The sequence below is a fragment of the Oncorhynchus kisutch genome, linkage group LG15 (assembly GCF_002021735.2).
Source record: "Oncorhynchus kisutch isolate 150728-3 linkage group LG15, Okis_V2, whole genome shotgun sequence".
NCBI lineage: Eukaryota > Metazoa > Chordata > Actinopteri > Salmoniformes > Salmonidae > Oncorhynchus > Oncorhynchus kisutch.
Window position 1 is genome coordinate 47,730,466 of NC_034188.2, and position 12,610 is coordinate 47,743,075.

The window sequence follows — 12,610 nt, forward strand, 5'->3', positions numbered from 1 at the left end:
CTACACTATGAAACTAAGAAATTACATAAAGAATGATTTAGTAAAAAGCTTTGGTGCACCTTGAATTACATTTTGGGAAAAAAGGCAAACTCCGCTCATTCATTCATTAAACCATTTTAAATGGTATTAATAATCATTTGCATATATTTCTGTTAATTCCCATATATTCCTGTTAAGGGGAAGTATATCTTTAATTCTGTGAATAACAGTTGTATCTTTTATCAATGCTTATTATGAGTATTTCTGTAAATTGATGTGGCTCTCTGCAAAATCACTGGATATTTTGGAAGCAAAACATAACTGAACATAATGCGCCAATGTAAACTGAGATGTTTGGATATAAATATGCACTTTATCGAACACAACATACATGTATTGTGTAACATGATGTCCTATGAGTGTCATCTGATGAAGATCATCAAAGGTTAGTGATTTAATTTTATCTATATTTCTGCTTTTTGTGACTCCTCTCTTTGGCTGGAAAAATAGCTGTGTGTGTTTTTGTGACTTGGCTCTGACCTAACATAATCATATGTTGTGCTTTCACTGTAAAGCCTTTTTGAAATCGGACACGATGGGTAGATTAACAAGAAGTTTCTTTCATTTAGTGTATTGCACTTGTTAATGTATGAATTTCGCGTGCTGCCTTTTCAGCGGCATGTTGTCGAGGGGTGCCGCAAGAAGTTTTAATTCCCATATATTCCTGATAATTTCCACAAAGTTTCCACCTCTGAATATTGCCCAAAATTTGCAACCCTAGTTTGAACTACTGGTGCACAGCTCAGATACCCATGCATACCCCATAAGACATGCCACAAGAGGTCCCTTCACAGTCCCCAAGTCCAGAGCAGACTATGGGAGGTGCACAGTATTACATAGAGCCATGACTACATGGAACTCTAATCCACATCAAGTAACTGACGCAAGCAGTAAAAAAAAAAACTATAAAAATATGGAAGAGCGGTGACTGTGAAGCAACACAAACAGACATACACACACACACACACACAATAACATATGCATTATACACACACGTACACATGGATTTTGTACTGTAGATACAGTTGAAGTCGGAAGTTTACGGTGACAGTTTACGGTGACATACACCGTAGCCAAATATATTTAAACTCAGTTTTTCACAATTCCTGACATTTAGTCCTAGTAAAAATCCCTGTCTTGGGTCAGTTAGGATCACCACTTTATTTTAAGACTGAAATGTCAGAATAATAGTAGAGAATTATTTATTTCAGCTTTTATTTATTTCATCACATTCCCAGTGAATCAGAAGTTTACATACACTCAATTATTATTTGGTAGCATTGCCTTTAAATTGTTTAACTTGGGTCAAACGTTTCGGGTAGCCTTCCACAACCTTCCCACAATAAGTTGGGTGAATGTTGGCCCATTCCTCCAGACAGAGCTGGTGTAACTGAGTCAGGTTAGTTGGCCTCCTTGCTCGCACACGCTTTTTCAGTTCTGCCCACAAATGTTCTATGGGATTGAGGTCAGGGCTTTGTGATGGCCACTCCAATACCTTGACTTTGTTGTCCTTAAGCCATTTTGCCACAACTTTGGAAGTATGCTTGGGGTCTTTGTCTATTTGGAAGACCAATTTGCAACCAAGCTTTGACTTCCTGACTGATGTCTTGAGATGTTGCTTCAATATATCCACATAATTTTCCTGTCTCAGGATGCCATCTATTTTGTGAAGTGTACCAGTCCCTCCTGCAGCAAAGCACCCCACAACATGATGCTGCCACCCCCGTGCTTCACGGTTGGGATGGTGTTCTTCGGCTCGCAAGACTCCCCCTTTTCCCCCAAACATAACGATGGTCATTATGGCCAAACAGTTCTATTTTTGTTTCATCAGACCAGAGGACATTTCTCCAAAAAGTATGATCTTTGTCCCCATGTGCAGTTGCAAACCATAGTCTGTTTTTTTATGGCGGTTTTGGAGCAGAGGCTTCTTCCTTGCTGAGTGGCCTTTCAGGTTATGTCAATATAGGACTCGTTTTACTATGGATATAGATACTTTTGTACCTGTTTCCTCCAGCTTCTTCACAATGTCCTTTGCTGGTGTTCTGGGATTGATTTGCACTTTTCGCACCAAAGTACGTGCATCTCTAGGAGACAGAACGCATCTTCTTCCTGAGCGGTATGACGGCTGCGTGGTCCCATGGTGTTTATACTTGTGTACTATTGTTTGTACAGATGAACGTGGATCCTTCAGGCATTTGAAAATTTATCCCAAGGATGAACCAGACTTGTAGAGGTCTACAATTGTTTTCTGAGGTCTTGGCTGATTTATTTTGATTTTCCCACGATGTCAATCAGAGGCACTGAGTTTGAAGGTAGGCCTTGAAATACATCCACAGGTACACCTCCAATTGACTCAAAGGATGTCAATTAGCCTATCAGAAGCTTCTAAAGCCAGGACATAATTTTCTGGAATTTTCCAAGCTGTTTAACTCCACCGTCAACTTAGTGTATGTAAACTTCTGACCCACTGGAATTGTGATACAATGAATTATAAGTGAAATAATCTGTCTGTAAACGATTGTTGGAAAAATGTGTTGTTTCATGCACATAGATGTCCTAACCGACTTGCCAAAACTATAGTTTGTTAACAAGACATTTGTGGAGTGGTTGAAAAACAAGTTTTAATGACTCCAACCTAAGTGTATGTAAACCCCCGACTTCAACTGTATGTGGTAGTGGTGGAGTAGAGGCCTGTGGGCCCACAGTGTTGTGAAATCTGTGAATGTATTGTAATGTTTTTGTATAAACTGTATATATAACTGTAAATTGTATAAACTGCCTTATTTTGCAGCTAATGGGGATCCTTAATAAATACAACTACAAATAGTACATTTAGCTAACATAGTTATTAATCCAGAGATTCTTACCTTTGAATCGATTCGGCAGTCTCGTCCAGATCGTGGCATTTGTAGTTCTTTATGATAGCCACATTAGCAGCTAATTACTATTTCATTTCTGGGGGGTAAATACAGGTTAATATATTGATAAGTCGGCTTGTCCTGGGGAGATTTAAATGGTTATCAAAACGTCCCGCCAGAGTAAGCCTTCACTAAACCCTTATTTTATGTGTTTCTAATATCTCCAGTGAGAGAAATGAATGGTGGAATAACTATTGGAATAACAACTATTTCCCTGTTTGACCACTGTTTTTATGGGTATTATGACTCATACTGTGGTACTCTATTGAGACATGGATTATGTATGTGTGCCATTCACAGTGTGAATGCTCAAGACAAAAGATTTTGGTGCCTTTGAACGGGCTATTGTAGTAAGTGCCAGGCGCACCGGTTTGTCAAGAACTGCAACGCTGTTGGGTTTTTCACTCTCAACAGTTTCCTGTATGTGTCAAGAATGGACCACCGTCCAACTTGACGCAACTGTGGGAAGCATTAAAGTCAACATGGGCCAGAATCCCTGCTTTCGACACCTTGTAGAGTCCATGCTACGACGAATTGAGTCTGTTCTGAGGGCAAAAGGGGGGGGGTGCAACTCAATATTAGGAATCTTTTCCTAGTGTATTTATTCTATCACAGAACACAATGCTCTAACTTGTATAATGTAATATTTTACCTCGTTATTGGACAGAAAAAAGTTGAATGGCAGCAGGGTGGATTGGGATTTGTTTATAAGTATGGCCTGGAGTTTTTTTTCCTGGCTCCAGGTCATGTGGTCAGTAAAAAACTCCTGGCCCTCATTCCAACTGTTGCTGCTATTTCCCTCTACAGGGTAGGAACATTGTGGTATTCTACGGCTCTCAGACAGGCACGGGCGAGGAGTTTGCCAACCGGCTGTCCAAAGACGCGCAGCGCTACGGTATGAAGGGCATGGCTGCCGACCCCGAGGAATACGACATGGTAACTAACGACATTTCTATATCAGGGATTATATAGTTCAAAGGAACGATTTTAGGGCGTTGAAATTCGGTACCCAGTTTCGTGGCTCGTTTGAGAATTTTACTACAATTGTATTTTCACAAGACCTGATAACTGCATTAGGGTGCGATTTTTTTTGCATTCTACCTGACGTTAGCAAGCTAGCTTGTTTACCACGGGCAAAAAGTACCATGCGACTCGTGTTGCCGCATCACAATAACCTGGTACTCTGGTCCTGGGTCTTGGACCCGCAACTCACACTGGTCCAGGATTCGCTTCAGTCATGGTGTGTTTGCTTTTCACACAGGCTTTATAGCACAGATCAGTATTAGTCTCTTGAGCCAAGGACCTGTTCTGAAAATTGAAAAGCTACTAGTGCCCTGAATGGCATACAGCATGTGTAATAGCAAATCTCTATAATGTCCTGGCATCTTTTAATTCACAGTGTGAGCTGTCCCGTCTGGCTGAGATTGACAACTCCCTGGCCATCTTCTGCATGGCCACGTACGGAGAGGGAGACCCAACGGACAATGCCCAGGACTTCTATGACTGGCTGCAGGAGAGTGACGGGGAACTGAATGGAGTCAACTACACTGTGAGTATCTCTTTGTCTCTCTCGCTCTCTTTCTCCTCCCTGTCATTCATAATCAGGGACAGAGTTTGTCCTAGAAAAACATATATTGGCTCCATTCACATACATTTGCCAAATGTTCACTTTCAAATGTGTGTTTCACATCAATGAACTTTAGTGTGAGACCGAGATGAGTAATGACAACATGCAAAAAATAGGCTTTATGTGTATGGTTGAATTCTGGCTTCGGCCATAGCTGACATGCGTGCCATCCTGGCTGGTTGGGCGTTGTCGTGGTCGATCCAACGGTCCTGCCCTCAATGGGGTGAAGTATTTAACTTCTGACTTAAATGAATCTGGCCAGGCACTCTGAAAGGTCACTTGGGCTCCTTTCGCTCCCTGCCATTGTCTTTCTGTCCTAGACTAGAAAGACAGCATTAATTACACTGAGTGGAAGATGATAAACTTTCACAATGTACAAGCTGTGGGAGCTTGCATTCAGTGTGTGTGCATGTCTCTGTGTGTCTTGTGTTTTAAATATTGTGTATATAGTATCCTATCTTATATTGAATATGTTGAACTGATGTTGACATGATGTTGACTCCCTGCAGGTGTTTGCGTTGGGTAACAAGACATATGAACACTACAATGCCATGGGTGCGTATGTGGACAAGAGGCTGGAGGAGCTGGGAGCCAAGAGGGTCTTCGACCTGGGCATGGGAGACGACGATGGCAAGTGAGTGAGGCTGCGTTGGAGGGGTGCGTCCCAATATCTCCTTTATCCTGAAGAGTGCACTTGTTTACTACTTCCCACAAATCTAAAGGCATTGAATTAGTGGAGGCATGGGCTAATGGAAGCTTCCACCATATTTCTTATACCAGCAATTTCCTTTCAAATCAGTGAAGGGAAGTGAACGAGTGTACACTTTGTGAGGAAGGAGAAATAATTGGTACATAACCTTGGATCACTCCCGAATCAAAGTGTGACCGATGTTTTCAGACCCCTGATGTCGGGATCAAAATAAGAGGGTGTTTTCTGCTTCTTTTCATTGTTCAGCCTGGAGGAGGACTTTGTGACATGGAGGGAGCAGTTCTGGCCAGCCATGTGTGAGCACTTTGGAGTGGAGGCTTCAGGAGAGGACTCCAGGTACTTAGCCCAATTTATTGTATTTTTCACATGAAGAATTTCCCTCCACAATTCACATACACAAAGAGTATGGAAGGAGTGATTTGCAGATTAACTGTAGGCCCTCTCGCTCTACATTAGCATTCGTCAGTACGAGCTCAAGGAGCACAATGACATCAACATGAACAAGGTCTACACAGGAGAGTTTGGGTGTCTGAAGAGCTTTGAGACCCAGAAACCGTGAGTTATTTTACCCCATCATCTTCATTTGTCATTACAATATCTGCTACAGAGTTTAATTCATGTTTTATAGATCTCACTCAAAACAAGTATTACTGCCCCCTAGTGGAGCTAAAGGGTATTTCTTTGTTGGAATGCTGAAGTGCAACACTGCTTCATCCATCTATGTTCGCCTCTATGATTTACCTTATGTTGTCTCTGCATGCTGATGTGCACAGTTCACTGGTTTGAAATTCTATTGATCCTTTTCCCCCAGGCCTTTTGATGCAAAAAACCCCTTCCTGGCTCCAGTCATTGTTAACCGCAAGCTCAACAAAGCAGGCAACAGGCATCTCATGCACCTTGAAGTCGACATTACAGGCTCCAAGATTAGGTAAGAGAGAGAGAGAGACGTAACTTTGTCTATGTATAGTTACCAATCTATCTCTACCTCCCAGACAATATTTCCTTAAAAGGAATAGGCTACACTTCTTGGATGAAATTATGCCTTTTCACATAGTGGCAAGATTACTTGAAAAAACCCTTTGTCATTCTGTCTTTGTAGATATGAGTCGGGAGACCACGTTGCCGTATATCCCACCAATGACACAGCAATCGTGAACAAGCTGGGACAGATCCTTGGCGTGGACCTTGATACGGTTATTTCTCTCAATAACCTTGATGGTACGGCACTGACCTTACGCAACACCTTGACTCAGTCCTCCGAATATCTCTCAATGTCTTTTGAAGATCCTTAAACACACACATTCTGTTTGGACATCTCTTGAAATGTTACTCTCACTGTATTGACTTTTTTTGAAGCAGAAGAAAGTTTTGTGTATTCACCAACTGTCTTATTACTCTTAAGTCTTAGGTTTGGCTTGCCTTACCCAGATTAAGCCTAGTCCTGGACTAAAAATAAAAAGCTTAATTGAGATGACTTTTTAGTTCAAGATTAGGCTTAATCTATGTCTGGGAAACTGTCCCTTAATGTATAACCAATGTTAATGTGATGTTATCTGATGCCGTTTATCAGAGGAGTCCAATAAGAAGCATCCATTCCCTTGCCCCACCACCTACCGTACGGCTCTGACCCACTACCTGGACATCATCCATCCGCCTCGCACCAACGTCCTGTACGAGCTGGCCCAGTACGCCACCGACCCCAAGGACCAGGAGAACATGCGCAAGATGGCCTCGTCTGCTCCCGAGGGCAAGGTGTGTGGCTCTGAGACCGTGTTAACTCTACTCCTATTTGAATCAAAGTAGTCAAGATTACCTCCACATACCGAAGATGGGTTATTGGTAGTGGGAAAGTATGCGTCAGAGTTGGGGTCAATTCAATGTCAATTCAGGAAGCAAACTTGAGAAAGAATTGATAAAAATTGGAATAAGAATTTAAATGTACTTCCTGACTGAATTTAAATGAAATTGACCCCAACCTTGATAAGCCTATAACACCATGTGAAAGGTTTCCGCTAAACAAAGATCTCGGATCATTTTAACTCCAACCTTAACCAATTTTGGATGATGGTAAATATATCTGACCCTCGTGTATCTCAGATTCCTGACTAGTGGTAAGGGCAACTTCTACCTACTCCATATTATCCCAGCTGAGTGTTGTTGTTGTTGTGGTCTCCACTAGGCTCTGTACCAGAGTTTTGTGCTGGAAGACAACAGGAACATCCTGGCCATCCTGGAGGATCTGCCATCCTTGCGGCCTCCCATCGACCACTTGTGTGAGCTCATGCCCCGCCTGCAGGCCCGCTACTACTCCATTGCCTCCTCCTCCAAAGTGAGCCTATATACAGGGGTGTATCCATGCATTGTAGCAAAACGTTTTGCAACAGAAAAATACTAAACAGGCATTTCTTTTGTATGATTTCTAGTGAATATACCCCAGTACATCACCCCTAATGACCCCACACCCTAGCTCCTCCTATGTTAATACAGTTATTTTTCATGTTACATTTACAATAGTTATTTAGCGGATGCTGTCTTCCACTAGGAAGTATATTCAGATAATGTCAAATGACCAAGTTTTATTAAAGGCCCACTGCAGTCAAAAAATGTATCATCCTGTGTTTTATATATATATTTCCACACTGAGGTTGGAATAATACTTTGAAAGTGGGAAAATTATGATAATTCCCTTTTAGTGTAAGAGCTGTTTGAAAAGAGAGCCTGATATTTCGGCCTGTTTTGTGGGAGGGAGTTTTGACCTTCCATGGTGACATCACCATGCGGTAAGTTCGTTAATAGCCCAATAAATTCCAAACCTCCTCTGCCAATAACAAGCACATTTTTTCCCCTCCCCACTCAAACCACTTCCAGACAGTCCTAGCAAAATTCTTGTTTGACATATTGGTATTTTCTAAGAAGCTATTTTTTATTTATTTTAATTGGGAACAGCTGCATTGGACCTTTCAAGTGTCCATTGTAGGTCAATAGTGTGTTCTAAAAACAGTGGTTAATGATGCCTTCTCTTTCTAGGTCCACCCCAATAGCATCCACATCTGTGCTGTGCTGGTGGAGTACACGACTAAAACGGGGCGCCTCACCAAGGGAGTGGCCACCACTTGGCTGAAGAACAAACTGGTTGCGGACAACGGGCACAAGTCCACAGTCCCCATGTACATCCGCAAGTCTCAGTTCCGCCTGCCCTTCAAGGCCAGCAACCCAGTCATCATGGTCGGTCCTGGGACCGGCATCGCTCCCTTCATGGGCTTCATCCAGGAGCGAGGGTGGCTCAAAGAGCAAGGTACATGGTAGACACCGTAATAGAAGCATGGAAATGTTTGTGTAAGTGTCGATTTCCTGATTGTTTTGTTATGCTGCATAGTCTTTCTTTAGGAGTTGTCATGTTCTGTGTGACATTGACTAAAATAAAGCACCTTAACTGTCTTGTATGGATACAAGTAAGCCAATTGGTCTGCTTTTTCCTGTAGGCAAGGAGGTGGGGGAGACCGTCTTGTACTTTGGCTGCAGGCACAAGAACGAAGACTATCTGTACCAGGAGGATTTGGAGGAGGCTGAAAAGACGGGTGTCATCACGAAGCTCAATGTCGCGTTCTCTCGGGACCAAGAGCAAAAGGTATACTTGTTTTATTAGTTATTCAAAAAAACATTTATTTAAAATGGTGAACAATACTTTTCTGGTAGCTAGAATATGACATGTTTATTGACTAGATAGTCATAGACCACCATACAGCCATATTGTTTTCTGAGCCTACACACCCTGCAGTTAGGACACCAAGACAAAATTGTACTCATATTTCCATAGCGTTCTTGAGTGTTGCCGATCATGGTTGTTGGTAGTATAGACCTTTTATCTATACCTGTCTGATTCTGTACCATTAGATGTACTATTAGTGGGGACGGTCAACACATACTCCATACAGTCCTAGGCTATCCCTCAGAGGATACCTGAGAGATTGAGTTTGTGCTGCCTCATCTCATAAGGAAAGAGGAACACGTTTCTTTGCAGGATCAGTTTTTTGTTTGAAGGAGACTGGAAGCTCAAGAGGATGACATCTCTCTCTTTCCTCTCACCGTCTCTCCAGGTGTACGTGCAGCATCTCCTGAGGACCAACAAGGAGGACCTGTGGAGGCAGATCCACACAGACAACGCACACATATACATCTGCGGGTAAGGAAGGATCTTCTCCAGTAACATTTGCCCCTTGGCAATAAAGTTGATTGAAATTGAGTTGACATATTTCTTGAAAGCACTCCTGAATTCACAAAATCCTCAAACAAGGGTTAAAAGACAAATATCTTATAGAGAAATGCTCCTGTTTTTAGGGATGCGCGGAACATGGCCAGGGATGTGCAGACAGCTTTCTATGAGATAGCAGAGGAGCTGGGCGGTATGACACGCACTCAGGCCACCGACTACATCAAGAAACTGATGACCAAGGGACGTTACTCACAGGACGTCTGGAGCTAAAACCCTTAGGATACAACCACATCCTATGTTTGTTTGTTTTTAAACTTGCGTTGTTATTTGTGCCAGTTTGTGTCAGTAATGGTTATAATGGGTCACCAACCCTGGTACTGGAGAGCTTCCGGGTGTGCCGGCTTTTGTTTCCGCCAAGCACTAAAATGTCTGATTCTATTGATTGGCTTATCATCATGACCTTGATTAGTTCAGATGGGTGTGTTTGTGCCGAGCTGGAATAAAAGCCTACACACCCTGTAGCTCTCTGGGACCAGGATTTGTGACCACTGGGGAAGGATATCGCTGCCGTCATCTCTGTTGTTTTATTTCCATGGAGCAACACAAGCACTCTTGCACCACAATAATGGTTGGTTATCCTCCATTCTGATTGGACATTTTATGTCAGTCGGCCATCAGTTTGGCAGTGTCAAATGGAGTATCACATTTGTCGACATCGTGAGTGAGATAATATATTATAGCTGTACATAATTGTACGGTGCAAAGTGGGGGGGTGGGGCTTATATACAAAACTCATACAGTGCAAGTCTTTTCTTTAGGAAGTTGACCTACCTAATCTGGGTATTAAAAGTGTATTCAGAATACATTATAAATATTTTTGATTTGTGAAATAAAAAGTGAGATCTTTTTGTCTCCGAAATCAGTAACTGAAAATATTAGTGTTTGTTTACCTTTTGCATTTGGATAAGGGATATATAGCCTTTTATGCAATGAGGATGTTACTGTACATTTCTAATCAATCACAGTAACCTTTAGCAAGGCATGAAAAAAGTATCATGTTGTAAATAAGTAGTCAATCCCTCTATTGAGGAGAAATTATTAGCTTTTATTTTCCACAAGACTGCCTTTGTTAAATATAAATATCAATGAAAATGATTTTTAGGCTCCCTGTAGAATTTGTATACATGATGCAAAAATAAATTACCAATTTTTTTCATTTTACCTTTATTTAACCAGGTAGGCCAGTTCTCATTTACAACTGCCACCTGGCCAAGATAAAGCAACGCAGTGCGACAAAAACAACACAGTTACACATAAACGTACAGTCAATAACACAATAGAAAATCTATGTACAGTGTGTGCAAATGTAGAAGAGTAAGGACGTAAGGCAATAAATAGGCCATAGAGGTGAAATAATTACAAGTACAATTTATCACTAACACGAGTGATTGATGTGCAAGTAGAGATACAAAATAGCAAGAGGGTAAGTAATAATATGGGGATGAGGTAGTTGGGTGTGCTATTTACAGATTGGCTGTGTGCAGGTACAGTGATCAGTAAGCTGCTCTGACAGCTGATGTATAAAATTGGAGAGGGAGATCAGCTTCAGTGATTTTTGCAATTCGTTCCAGTCATTGGCATTAGAGAACTGGAAGGAAAGGCGGCCAAAGGAAGTGTTGGCTTTGGGGATGACCAGTGAAATATACCTGTTGGAACGCGTTCTAGGGGTGGGTGCTGCTATGGTGACCAGTAAGCTGAGATAAGGTGGGGCTTTACAAAGACTTATAGATGACCTGGAGCCAGTGGGTTTGGCGACGAAAATGTAGTGGCCAGCCAACAAGAGCGTACCAGTCGCAGTGATGGGTAGTATATGGGGCTTTGGTGACAAAACAAATGGCAATGCAATGCAAATGGTTGACATAGAAAAAACAAGTAAGCCTGAAAGGGGGGGATGAGTAAATAATATGCATATCTCTACTTAAATACTCGGCATTATCCAGTTTACGATGTAACAAAAACTGAACACGTAGTAGCAAGCATTCAAATATACATGTTTTTTTTATCATGCAAACCTAACACTGTGCCCTGAGAATGTAGATTTCTACAGCTAGTTGGCTTTAAGTGTCAACTTTATTTCATATTCTTTGTACACTAATCAGTGTAAGTACTGGATGATATATCACACTTACGTATGGGTGTTAAATGTGACGGATGCTGCTCAAACTTGTCGAGATTTATTTTCTACCACCTCTTTTCAATTGTCTCCCATTTAAATTTGGCATCCTTTGTTCACTTCACTGACATTTTTCAAAAATATTGGAGAGAAAACATGTTCTGTGAAGAGATTAATTCCATTCCTGTTACTTTTTTTGTCCACATTCCATTTTATAAAGTAATACGTGTCTCAACTGAATGAATGTAACTTGGCATGTCTTTTTAAAATGAATAAAAAATATTGAATAAATAGTCAAGTTTGTTCATGTCCTGTTAATCTGATCAAATTTTTGAAAATGAAATTGTATTGCTATTTTCAATTATTAAATGGAAGGATGGATCGATGCAAGAAGACCAGATGGATTAAAGTATGTTTGATGGATGGAGGCCCTACGTGGATGCTGTCTACCCTTTACCAGAGATGAACAGGCATAATAACTGGTCACAACTAGTATCAATTTAAGTATATTACACACACAAAAGGTCAACAAGGGGGTATACTACAAAGCAGGATCAATCAGCTAACTTTCATAACCAGAAATATATAGAGATTTTGTTTCTTTAAAGGGGATGTTTTTACATGTGGCTTTATTGTTACTCTTTCTGTGTTTGTAGTTGATCTCCCAAACAGTTTTTTATATTTTGTTTTGTCATCACTTCCCATAGACTACAATGCATTAGAAGCATGTTATAAAACACTCCAAATCAACTCATATTACATCAGAAATCATTCTGGATGTCTCTGCACAATTTTTTGGAAAGAATGTTCTACTGTCCATATTTTGATTGTAAAGAGCATCATTCAAACATGGATGTGTGGCACAGTGGAAAAAATAAATAATTGAGTGCAGAGACATTATCAGATTTGGATGTAATATGAGTTATTTTGG

The 12,610-nt window shown here is 41.1% G+C and overlaps 1 protein-coding gene across 3 annotated transcripts in view; it reads left to right on the plus strand.

Annotated features, from left to right (window-relative positions):
- LOC109905358 (NADPH--cytochrome P450 reductase-like) overlaps positions 1-11,977 on the plus strand; it is a 37,211-nt gene extending 25,234 nt beyond the window's left edge. For all 3 annotated transcript variants that reach the window (XM_020502672.2, XM_020502674.2, XM_020502676.2), the window contains 13 exons: positions 3,765-3,893; positions 4,357-4,506; positions 5,094-5,218; positions 5,540-5,629; positions 5,750-5,848; positions 6,105-6,221; positions 6,393-6,511; positions 6,864-7,045; positions 7,473-7,622; positions 8,321-8,588; positions 8,776-8,921; positions 9,391-9,476; positions 9,632-11,977. In XM_020502672.2, coding sequence (XP_020358261.1) covers positions 3,765-3,893; positions 4,357-4,506; positions 5,094-5,218; positions 5,540-5,629; positions 5,750-5,848; positions 6,105-6,221; positions 6,393-6,511; positions 6,864-7,045; positions 7,473-7,622; positions 8,321-8,588; positions 8,776-8,921; positions 9,391-9,476; positions 9,632-9,776 — 1,806 coding nt within the window. In that variant the 3' untranslated portion in view covers positions 9,777-11,977. The remainder of the gene's footprint in view (positions 1-3,764; positions 3,894-4,356; positions 4,507-5,093; positions 5,219-5,539; positions 5,630-5,749; positions 5,849-6,104; positions 6,222-6,392; positions 6,512-6,863; positions 7,046-7,472; positions 7,623-8,320; positions 8,589-8,775; positions 8,922-9,390; positions 9,477-9,631) is intronic.
- The last annotated feature ends 633 nt before the right edge of the window (positions 11,978-12,610 follow it).